General features: G+C 42.7%; 1 protein-coding gene across 3 annotated transcripts in view; it reads right to left on the bottom strand.

The window, feature by feature from the left end:
- The window catches only part of Rapgef4 (Rap guanine nucleotide exchange factor (GEF) 4), a 270298-nt gene that overhangs the window by 94472 nt on the left and 163142 nt on the right, over positions 1 to 12684 (bottom strand). For all 3 annotated transcript variants that reach the window (XM_013030059.1, XM_013030041.1, XM_013030050.1), the window contains 2 exons: positions 10800 to 10921; positions 8672 to 8855 (listed from right to left, as the gene is read on the bottom strand). In XM_013030059.1, coding sequence (XP_012885513.1) covers positions 8672 to 8855; positions 10800 to 10921 — 306 coding nt within the window. The remainder of the gene's footprint in view (positions 1 to 8671; positions 8856 to 10799; positions 10922 to 12684) is intronic.

Raw genomic sequence — 12684 nt, 5'->3', positions numbered from 1 at the left:
AACCCAGGGCCTCAGGCATGCAAGGCAAGCACTGTACCAGTAAACCACCTTCCCAGCCCTGAGAGTTATAATTTTATACAATGAGGTTAGTCTGTAAAATTATTTTGCAATCAGATTTCTGTGATATGTTTCCTCATTTATTCTTAGCGCATAAACCCATGAGGCTATCTGACTTCCTGTTAGGACCATGGTTGAGGGAAACACAGCAAAGAAAAAACACAGGAAGTGGGAGTGTGCTTTGGTAGAGTGCCATCCTGGAGCAAGAAAGCTAAGAACCTGAGTTCAAGCTCCAGTATTGGCGCAGAAGGAGAAGAAAGATGTGGAAGAGAATAAAGAAGAAGAGCTAGAGGAAAAAGCAAAGAAAGAAGAGGAGGAGGAGGAGGAGGAGGAGGAGGAAACACAAATTCTGTAGTCAGACAGACCAGGGTCACATCAGGGACCCACCACCCTCAACAGAGCAATTGGCTTAGCCTAAGCCACTGTTTCCTAATCTTTAAAGTGGAAAGTATGTTCATTAACAATCTTGTAGCTTTGCTGAAAGATTTGAATTGAATTATCTAGTCCAGTGCCTAGTACCCAGGCGCTTAAATGATTAAATACAAGTGTATTTGTAGTTCCATTTACAGTCTTCGTGGAAAGTAGAGGGAGGGTAAGCAAACATTACTAAATTTATTTTATAGCTTAAGGGATTTAGACCTGGAGATGTTGGATGTGTGAATGGTAAATGAAGAATAGAATCCCAAGCTCTGTACTCAGTATTACTTTCAACTTATTTAGCATGCTCTTGGATCAAATGCTTGTAACTCAAATGCTGTCATTGAATTCTCAAAATGTGATTGATTTTAAAATCATAAAGTATCTGTTGGTCTTTAGTCTTGGCCCCTCTAATCCAGTCTCCATGGTTAGCTGTGAAACTGACCTATTACAAACATGATTATGTCACACTTTTCTTTAAAACTTAAAGGTGCCCTAAATAACTATAAATGCCAGCTAAGGCACACAGGGCATGGCAGATTTCCCTTAATCTGCCTATGACCTAAGGCTGTAGCCTCATCTGCTAATACTCCTGGTCTGGACTGCCCTCAGTGTGAGTCAGTTCATCACTCTCCTCGGCAACTTTCCTCGCATCTTTCTGGTACCACTCCCACCCAGTGCTCCTGCCAGTTTAAGAGTTCTTTGTTCTGGGAAAAAAGCACTAAAACCCTTTCTTCTAAGAAAGGGTTTGAGAGTCAACTTAAACATCCAGCCATTGGAAAATGAGTGCATTAAGGAGTATTCAAAAGACAAGAAATTCTGCATGTCTTTTTGATATAGTGAATAAGCATCTGCACTGATCATGGAATAAATGCATCTTTCTTTTTAAAAAGTCCAAGCATTAAAGAATATTTAAGAGATAGACTGGGGGTGTGGCTCAAGTGGTAGGGTTCTTGTCTAACAAGAATATTTAAGAGAGAATGTTACTTTGTGGCAGGTGGGATGGGGTTTGATATCAGGACCTAATGCTTACTCAGCTGATACTTTAATACTTCAGTCATGTCTCCAGCCTAGCATATTTCTGGTTATTTTCTGGAGATACATGCTCAAAGGTTTCTATCTAAGCTGGCTTCAAGCCATGGAGAATGGCATGCTATTAAGTATAAAAGCTAAGAACTGAAAAATTACCATAAGACTAGGCATCAAAATATTAATAGTAATTATATCTTTGGGAAATGTGACTGGAAGTATTATTTATTCTTCTGTAACTCCTTCTAGGAGTTTCAAATGGGAAGTAAATTTGAACTTTTAAAGTCAAATTTTCTTTTAAAATAAGAAGTGGGTGCCAGTGGCACATGCCTCTAATCTTCAGGAGATTGAGATCTGAGGATCAAGGTTCAAAGCCAGCTCCTGCCGAAAAGTTCATGAGATTTCTTTTTTTGGTTGGAGGTGGGGCTTAAAGTCAAGGCCTGGGCACTGTCTCTGAGCTTTGAGCCATAGCTCCACCACCAGTTTTTAAGTGATTAATTGGAGATAAGAGTCTCATGGGGACTTTTCTGCCTAGGCTGGCTTCTGACCATGATCCTCCGATCTCAGACTCTTGAGTAGTCAGGATTATGGGCATGTGCTACCCATGTCTGGCTTTTCTTTTCTCTTTTTTAAGTAAAAAACACAATGGTTATAGTTACATGAGTCAGGCAAAGAGTACATTTCTGTTTGGAAAATGTCACCCCTTCTCTCCTCTCTCCCAGTTTTTACCTCCCATCCCTCCCACAAGTTGTATAGTTATCAACATAGTGTCCAGTGAATACCACTGATGCATTTGTTTACCCCTTGTCTTTCCATTCCTGTGCCTCCCTTTACACTCCCAAAGAAAGATGCACAAACAAACAAAACACAAAGAAAAGAAAAACAACAAACGAGAAAAAAAGTTCATGAGATTTATCTCCAATAAATTACCAAAAATGTGAGAACTAGAGCTGTGGCTTGAGCGGAGAGGGCTAGCCTTGACCAAAAGCAGCTCAGGGACAGTGCCCAGGCTCTGAGTTCAAGCACCAGGGCCAGCACACATAGATGCCCATAAAAGTCATCAAAAACTTGAGGTAATCTTATAATGAACCCTAACCGGTAAGTAGAAAGCCATATGTATCCTTCCCTAAGTCTGATTCATAATGGTAGCAATCTACTGGTTGCATTTGTAGGTATGCAGGCATGAGATAAATAGGGTAAACTGATTTACAGGGAAATCGCAAATCCAAACGCAAGAAACAATTTACTTAATGGGACCACTTATTCAGGAAATTTCTACAAGCTTTCAGCGAGGGCACGGCAGTCTCTGCAGGAAAAACATTCAGGGAAGAAAAGGACTCCTGATGTGGTTCTTTCTTTCTGACCTTAGGTTCTTTCTCAGGCTCTCTCTTTCCCCCGACCTGCACTGAGAGTGGACTGCTTAGCTGTGAATAGGCTCTGGGCTCCAGAAATCAACATCCTTAGTACCAATGATTTTAGGCCTGCAGATCCTGAAATTCCCTGGGGAAAACCAACCCTCCAACCTGCAGATAATGATCAGGATTTCAACCTTCACATCCTCAAAAACAATGGGGACAAATAAAGATCTTCTTGAAACAAGTTCTGCTAATTCTAAGAAAAAGCAAATCTCTTAAGTGCCCCAAAGAGCAGAAAAGCAAGCATGTGAAACCTGGGGGTGGGGTAGGGGGCAGATGTCCTACCCTTGCTACTACAGGACTGTCTGGTAGGACCACCAACGGCTATAGATGGACAAACAACCCTTTATTCTCCCCATGGTATCTGTTCATGTTACTTGATTTATTTTGTTTTCTTCCAGCCTTATGCCCCAAAGCACATGTTAGGAAAATATTTATGAGCACATGTAGTGGGTGGACTCCAGTTTCTCAGTTTCAGAGCCATGTGGAAGACTCCAGACCTTGCCAATAATTCTCTTAGGGTATAATAGCGTAATTTTCTTGTGCTATTTCTTTCCCTCTTCTCAGGCTCAATGAGCTTCTTTCTTTCTGAATACTCTGGCTTCTAAACTAGGGCATGCTGGAACTGCAGATGTAGAATTAGACTTGGGACATACCATCTGCTTCATCTCCCTCCCACCCAGGCAAGTCTCTCAGACCACTGAGATCATTTTTCATACTTTACTCAGGAAGGCTTGTGTGGTAAGAGCATCCTGACTCCTTGAACTCTCTCAGCATCCAGCTAACCTCAAGTTCATACTATCGTATTTATCTGGTCACTTCTATACTTTTTTGCTCATGGTCCTATGCAGAATAACTACTTAGTGTTGCATTATTTCTGCTGGTAAGGGTCTCTATTGTATCTATTTGCTGTAGTGTAACCTCTTGTTTTAGCCTTATAAACAAAGCAAAATCAAAACAATAAGTTCCCAGAGCTCATTTTTGTGTCTGATGGCCCTGTCTCAGAGCTGTAATAACAGCACCATCAAACTGTCACTGGTTCCTGTGGCATTTGCCCCAAATGCCATCAGGTCTGCACCTGCAAAACCAGGATGGGCATTGTGAGTCACTCTGACTGCCACTACATGAAAAGCTAATTTCACATTCAGAATGTATGTTTTTTTTCAATACCAATAGCAACAAAACTGTGCCAAAAAATTCCCCTGAAGCTCTATTCTGTTTTTTAAACTGGAGAACATTCTTTCATAGTTTGACAGTTAAAATGCTGCAGTTAATGTAATAAACAGAGAATTTTTCTAAGTAGCCTGTCAAAACAAGTGACACTATTTTTTTTTTGGCTAGCTAGTCTCAGATTCAGAACAATAGGAAGTACCTTTCAAAGCAACATCTTCATTATACAATCAAATTCTCAAAGTAATCTTCTCATCAAAGAATATTGTGTTATTTCTTTCCCAGTAATTATCAGAGTTCTGCAACCTGTCTGGCAGTGGTGACTATTATAGAACGCAGCTGTGCTGAGTTCAAACTGAGGGGCCTTGCCCTGGTGGACACAAAGCCAGTGCATCTTTTGCCTCCATTATTTCTGAGTGACTTGGCTGGCTGGATAGTAAGGACAGTCAACATTTCTATGACCTAGGAGCAGGCCCTTGATTTCTAAGAGCAAAGTGCTCACTGGATCTCATTAAGGACAACAGTGATATTAGTAATTCTGGAATATCTAATCTTATTTTCTTTCCCAGTTAAACAATATAAAGTAGTGGCTATAACAGCAGACATTAGAAGATCCAAAAAGGGTGTGTGTACAATCTGAATGTCTGTCCCAAAGTGCCAAAAGACTTGTAGCCTAAGTCTAGGGTTTGCCAAATTTAAAAAACTGGGAAGATGAGAGAAAATTCCCTAATTATGGACCTTGAAATACCAGTGAAACCTGTACTTTATCAGCCAGTGATAGACTGAAAGAATTAAGCATGGCAATTTAATTTTTTTTCCTTTAAAAGAATCTTTGGGCTGTCATGTTTCATATAATTCAATGCTGTATAGAGCAAAAAAAGAAAGAAAAAAGGAAAAGACAGAAGAGCCCCTTACCCCCATATCCTGTTTTTTTTTCAATGCTGGGGTTGAACACACGGCTGACCCACATCAGTAATCACTCCACCACTGAGCTATCATACCCCCAAAGCTCTCATATTTAAGGTTGACTTGTGAAACCCAGATCTGAAGCCTGCGATGGTAAGCAAGAATGTTTATAGTACACAGCAAGCACTCAATAGTTGCTTGCTCCATCTGTAGCTAACTTGGAAATGCCTCTTCCATTGGATTACAAACTCTTCGATGATCAAAAATTACTTTTGATTTTTTGTGCTTGAACTTGGGCCTGAATACTGTCGCAGCTTTTTCGCTCAAGACTGGCACTTTCCCACTTGAGCCAAAGCTCCACTTGTGGCTTTTCTGGTGTATAACTGGATGGAGGTAAGGGTCTCCCAGACTTTCCCACCCAGTGTTGGTTTCAGGTCTTAGCCTCCTAAGTAGCTAGGATTACATTCTTGAGCTACTGTTGCCCACTTGTTGTTGTTGTTGTTTTTAATCAACTTGGTAGATGTCCAAAAACATTAGTGAATTGAATGGTACTTTTCATCCCACCTGCCCCAGCAACTAAAGGCTGAGGGACCATTAGCCGGGGCCATGGACTCACTCAGCACATGTTTATCGATGGCTTCCTTGCTATGCAGAGCCAGGAATCTGGCCTTACCATTTCACAGCATGTTAACTCCTCTCCACAGCAAGCTGTGTTAACATGCACTATAGTTTTCTTTGCAGGTGGTAATCCAACTATGATTAAATGATTGCTTGCAAGTCTCAACTCCATCTCCTGTGCTGCACAGAGCAACAGGAGGGAGGAGAAACCTTCTGGTCCTCTACCCACTTTAATACCTTAGCTCCTACCATAGTATGGAGGACAAAGCAGATGATCAGCAGATGTTGGGTGATCAGGGGATGAAGTAAAATGAAATCTGCCTTGGCCTTCAGGAAGCTTACATTTATAGCAATGCTTCTCAACAAGGGTATTACTTTAAGGGTGGCTTTTTTTTCTTTCGGTGCCAGTCTGGGGCTTGAACTCAGGACCTGGGCATTGTCCCTGAGCTTTTGTGCTCAAGGCAAGCACTCTGCCACTTGAGGCACACCTCCACTGTGGCTTTTCTCTTGCTTCACTGGAGATAATGAGTCTCATGGCCTTTCCTGCTCAGGCTGGCTTTGAACAGCTATCCTCAGATCTCTGCTTCCTGAGTAGCTACGATTATAGGCATGAACCTACGAGTATAGGCATGGTGCCTGCCTCTTTTTTATTTTAAATTTGAAGTGAACAAAGTAAGTGTATTTGAAAAATGAAAGACAAGCAAGAAAGGAAAGTAACAAGGCTATCTAGAGAGGAGTCTCAAAGAAAAATCCAAAAGAGTCCTCTTGGATGTTGGGTTTTATGATTCAGGTCTCCTCCCATATTTCCTCCTATATATAGCCATCCTTTGAGCTTTGAGCTGAATGCTCCATGGCTTATGCATGTGCCACCTGTTTTATTTCATTAGTTTCATGAGTACCCAGGGCATTATGGGAACAAGAAGTATTTGAGCAGGAGCCCAAGACACCCTGGGAACAAGAAGCACTGTGATGGGCCAGGTGTTATCTGTCATGTCAGGTATGGCTCTTTACTTTAGGGACTTCTGGGCTTTGCCATGTCTATAGCATCCTTGCTCCTAATTTCTACTCAATGAATGCCAGCGGTGTGTCACTCATGGATTCTGACAGGTGAAACATGTCCACACATTTCCAAGTATCCCCTGGGGGGCTGCCTCATCCCTGATTTGGAATGAATGTATGATGGTGGCTTGAATGGAGGTGACAACAAGGGGATGGACCCCAAATGACAGTCAATGTACCAGAAAGGGGAAGCAGGCTCTGGGAAAAAAAACGTGGTCTACAATGGCATTATTCACTTGAGTACCTCAAGCTTCGGGATTCCTTGTGTGCCCTGGGCCACCCATCCCTGCAATCCTGCAGGTTAAGAGAACATAAATTGGCTGGGCAGGTCTCATGGACCCTACTCCTGCTTCGGTCAGTGAGGCTCTGGCTTTTCTGTTTGATAACTTAGATTTTTCTGTTAAATTTTTTGTTTGAAGAAAGGGTTTTGAGGCCTAAAGAGCTAAAAGCCATGGTTCTAGAGCGAAGGATGATGGTACCAAATGGGCTGAGGGAAGGCCTTTGAAACACACTGTGAGGGAGATTAAGACCCAAGAGAAAGTTTTGACAAAGGGGACATGGTGTGACAAAATGGAATGTGCTGAAAAGCCTCTGTTGCACTGAGGATGGGCAAGTGAAAGGGATAGAATCCTGGGGACCGGACATAAAGCTGTGCCTGGAGAGTCTATTGTGAGTTGTGTGTAGGGGAGATGTGGGACAGTCAGTCCGAGGGACAACTCTCTTGGGAGGTGCCCAGCAGACATGTAAAGTTTCATGCTCTCGTCCAGAGCTGCTAATATACAAGGGCCGCCCAAGCCAGTGACTCAGAGTTGACATCCACAGCTGGCTAGCACTGATTTCAGGGTGGAGGGCGATTTCATTTCCAGCAGAAAAACGTAAGCCTGTATGTGCTTATGAAAACAAGTGCCAAACCATCCCTTATTGCAATGGGTTTCTGAGGACCGTTACTGTAGCTCATTGCAATACATGGATGTCACATAGCATTTAGTAGACTGCTGGCATCTAACAGGGGCTCAGGATGTTTTGTAAGAATTAATCCAGTGATTAATCCAAAGAATTAATCATTGGATTAATTCTTAACTTCAGCTAGTGGGTGGCTACTGCAAGCAAGCTGCTTCCCTAGCTAAATGAAGGCCTTGAAAGGGTTAAGGGGACAGTGTATTCTCATAAGATAGGGCGGGGCAAGGCCAGATATGATGATTTACACCTGTAATCCCAGTTCTGGTAGAAGTTGTAGGTAGGATTGCAGTCTGAAGCCCAATGTGGTCTAGGCAAAGAGCATGAGACTCTAAAAAATTAAATAAAGCAAGAAGAAAGGCTTGGAGGTATGGCTCAGACTATACAGTGTTTGCTGAGTCAGTACAAGGCCTGGAGTTCAAACTCTAGTTCTTCCAATGAAAAAGAAAGTATACAATGGGGTGAAGAATATGCTAGATTTGGATAAATAAATGCAATCCCACATACAGGGACTATGGTTCTCATGACCTCTGACCTCTGGCATTAAGAAGAAAAGAGCTACTGCAGTCTAGAGAAGAAACAGACCAGTTTCTATTTGTCATTGATCAAAGGTCATTTAATCTGAGAGCTCAAAAGCAGTAGCTCACGCTTGTAATCCTAGCTACCCAGGAGGCCGAGATCCAGAGAACTGTGGTTCAAAGCCAGCCCAGATGGAAAAGTCTGCAAGACTTCATCTCCAAAATAACAAGCAAAAAAGGCTGGAGGTCTAGCTTAAGTGGTAGAATACCATCCAAACAAGAGTTGGGCCTTGAGTTCAAACACTGGCACTGTCAAAAAAAAAAAAAAAGAGGGCTCAGTTTTTATACTCCAAGCCAGCTGCTATAACTGGCTTGAGACATTACAGCTCCAAAAGAAAAAGAAACTAGACAAACACTGCTGTGTCACCCCTTCAGAGTCTCTCACCCCAGGCAAGGGCCAGGATTTCACCACCAGCCATGCCACACGCTAGCTGTTGGCAGGGTGAGCCCCGAGCCCTCACTCACGGTTTGCGCAGGATCATCCTCATGTGGGCGTCGGGCCCCATCTGTGACAGTAGCAGCATGGTGTCCTGCAGCTCCTCCTCACACTCCTTCTTCTCCTCCTCAGTGGGCAAAGGGGCATCCTCATGCTCGTCATCCAGAAATCGATAAAACAAATATTTGTCTTGGAAATGGTGCTCCTGGTCCACTAGGGGAAACATGCAGGCAAGTGTCAGCCGGGGCCCAGAGCTCTGGCCCTCAGCTCCCTCTACCAGAAGCAAATGGATGGCACAGGCCTGGAAAGCCAAGTGACTGTCAAGCAGAGACTGCACCCTTCATACTTGCCTCAACAGGGCAGAACAGCTGGAAGCCACATCCTCCTGGCTTCAGCCACACGAGCCACAGCCCTGCCCACCCACCCTGTCTCTCTACCACCCTGAGAGCTGCCAGCTTTTGTGATGAGCACTTCGACCCATGAAAATTGCCTTGATGACATGCCCTAGGTTTCAGGGCCTGTGTTCCAAACAGGAAAATAACCAAGTGCCAAGTCATGATGCAGACTGGGCTTTGAAAATATAGCCTTATAAGAAAAGCTCCTCAGTCAGAGCCAAAATTTATGTTTCTCTTTCAATATATGCCATTTAATAATAAATATTTCTGTCTGCACTTTGAGAAATTAAAAATAAAAATCTTGAAGGAAAAAAATCAGTCAATGGATTGTTTGACTAAAGCTGGTCAGACCAAGCATCTAGATCATAGACACCTATATGTGTGTTGTGGTAATTTTCTCTCAGTTCTAATTTCTAAGTTTTTATTATTTAAATATTTTTTCCTTTTTCTTATTTTTCAATGCTGGGGATCAAACACATGGCTTTATTCAAGCAAGGCAACACTCTACCATTGAACTACATCCTAGTCCTCCTCTTGTTTCTGTGAATCACAATATGTAGATCTATGCAGGACAAACAATGTATGCTGGCTCACACCTGTAATCCTAGCTATTCAGGAGGCTGAGATCTGAGGATCAAGGTTTGAAGCTAGCCTGAGCAGTAAACTCTGAGACTCTTAGCTCCAATGAACCATCAAAAGTCCAAAGTAAAGGTATGGTTCAAGTGGTAGAATATCAGCAAAAATGGTAGAATATGAGCAAAAAATGCTAAGGGACAGCACCCAGGCTCTGAGTTCAAACTTCAGTACTGGCTCAGTACTAGCACAAAATGAACACAAGCAAACAAAAACCCCACCATGGACTGGGTTCAGGCCTTTTCAGGATAAAGCATCAATAGTCTCAGGATAAAAAGAAGCGGGATCCCCTTGCTGCTCAAAGTGACCCTTGGCACAGGAACAGCGGCATCATTGGCTTGTTGCAAAAGCAGCTGCTTGGGATCCATCTCAGACTTTCTAAACCAGAACCTGTATTTTAATAAGAGTCCCAAGTGATTGGTATGCACATTCAGTGAAGTAGGAAAAGCACTGGTTAAAAAAAAAACTGATATTAGGTTCCCAGGTGTTGGCAAATGAAATGGATGATTTGACTGTTTTGTCTGTGTGGAGAAATGGTCTTAAACAAATGGCACAAGCAGTTCAACTCCCATTGTACCCCAGTCCTGAATAGCTACTCATCCATTCAAGGAGAGCTGCTGCAGTTAGCAGGGCCAGCAATTGCAGAGCAGATTCCTGATTTTAAATATGGTCATCCTTTGGGTATACAAATTGACTCTCCCAGACAGCAGCACAGTAAAAAGGCAGCTTCTGAATTCATTACTTATTTTCATGTCATCAGCCCAGCCACACATTTCATTGCTCTTCATTCTGTCCCTGTATCAGGATTGCTATGCCATGCTCTGAGTATAATCATACTATCAATGAACCGTGAATGCAAACTAATAAACATAATTGGAACTGATGCACTCGGGTTGCAATTTCATTTTCCTTCCCTTCATTCTCGGAAGTTAGGAAGGTACAATAGTGGAACACAGCAATCAATAGCATGCACTCCGTGCATTTGTACTGCTAAATGAAGATACTAGCTCAGAGGTCCCTAAGGGGACCGTAATTCGTTCTTGCCCATTTGGGAGCTCAGCAGCAGTTTACCCAGGGAAATGCACTTAGCATTTCTCACAGGGTTTCTAGGCCTTGTGGCTTATCTTACCATGATTGAGAACACCATCTTCTAATAGGACTTGCCACATGCCAACAGCCTGAGTCCGGGAGTGAACACATGAAGTCTGCTGCATGATCCAGTCCACCAGCTCAGTTCCCACACAGCATTGTCTAAAAGGAGAGGGGACACAAAGGATGAGGAAACAACCTTTTGCAGAGAGATGAAGTGGAAAACCTCCCAAAGCACAGAGTGGGTCTTCTACCATAGTAGGTCTTATAACATACAAAGCACCTCAATATGTAGCCTCAGGGTCTTAACTGGGATACAGACTAAGAAAACTATCAGCTCAAGACAAAATGTTCGAACCAAGTACGGGTAGAAGTTATCATCTTTTCTGTCCAACTGGTTGCTTGACATAAGCACTGCCATTTGAAGGGTAGCTGCCATCTTATAAGAAGCTATTTTAGTTAAGCCACAGCCTGTTATAAGATTTGGTTTTATTAGGAGCTGGTGGCAGGGCACAAATGGTAGAGCACAAGCTGAGTAAGATTTGTTTTTCTGACAAATTCCTACTTTAGCCAGGCCTCCTGGTTTTGGTTGATTTGTTTGGCTAAATGTTTAACTCCTTTCAAACTAGCCAATCATGCAACATTGTGAACCTAAGTTCTGACCAATCAGAACAAAAAGCAGTTATATGTCAGGATAAAACCTGGATGGACCACCTGCCTAGAGCATTTGCTTTTTTGGCCTCCTGTCAGTAGTTTGCCCTTCTGCAGAAGTGAACTTTAACTTGCCAAGTTCCTTTTGAGTTGGTGTTCTTATTCTTACACAACATCCTAGTATCCTGAGATATTTCCAACAGGTATATAAACAGAGTTATAATAATATATAAGGATGCAGGCCACTGAAGGGAGCAGAGGAGCATTCCCGGGCAAACAAAAACACTATCATAATGAGCTGTTCCCAGACAATCTCAGGGTAAGATAAAGGCAAAGCAAAATACCATCTTCTTTCACCTAAGCCTTGTGTGGAACAAGTGAACCTCTGTCAGGCACTCAGAAGTGCTCCATGAAAGGATGTGTAAGTGTAAAATTATATGGCACTTTATGTTTTCTAGTAATACTACTGATCTTTCTTGGAGGGGTGTTGGGAGAAAATAGCAATTAGTAATGCAGATCTCCTTGGGGGAAAAATCTTCTGTGTTACAAGCACTGGTACTTCTACTAGCTTGTCATCTAAGAGCACAAGATGCCTTCTGGCTTTTCTGTAGGCTCATACATAAATCCACGCTGCCCCTTGGTGGTGAGTTGCTCTGAATGGAAAAACCTCATGTATTTGTTAGGAAACACATAATTATATATTCACATACAGGAAATATTGAAATCTTCAGTGGGATGAGAGACCAGGATGGTGTGTTTATGGCATAGGTACAAAGGGAGAAGTGGAATCTCAAATTCTAGAGAAGGATCTCAAGAGACAGAGGAACAGGGCAGGGACCCAGAGCAGCTGGCTGCCTGCAGCTGGAACTGAGTCACTGGTGGCCTCCCCTCCTGTGCTAAGGGTGGCACCACCTTTGGGTATGAGCTGAGACCAGGTCATGCCCAGAAAGCTCCTCTCTAGTGTGAAGAGAAGAAGATTCCTTGTGCCAAACTACTTTAGGAACAATCTTAAACTAGGAGAAAAGAAAGAAATACAGCACAGGGTTTGTTACTTAATAGTGATGTGACTTTGGCAAACTCTCTAGTTCTCAGTTTCTCATCTGTACAAGACAGGAGGAGCAAAAGATGGCCTCTGAGTTTTCTCCGGTTCTAATATCCTATGATCTCTCAAATCCACCAGCTCCTGATTGGCACCAGTCCTGATCCAGGATCACCAAGAAGGCTGCGTACTTTCAGGACTTCCCTTATTCAGGACAATGCCCATATTTTAGAGA

This window comes from Dipodomys ordii, unplaced genomic scaffold, assembly GCF_000151885.1.
Source record: "Dipodomys ordii isolate 6190 unplaced genomic scaffold, Dord_2.0 Scaffold5, whole genome shotgun sequence".
Taxonomy (NCBI): domain Eukaryota; kingdom Metazoa; phylum Chordata; class Mammalia; order Rodentia; family Heteromyidae; genus Dipodomys; species Dipodomys ordii.
Note: the sequence above shows the minus strand (reverse complement) of the source record. Positions and strands in the feature narration are given on the sequence as shown.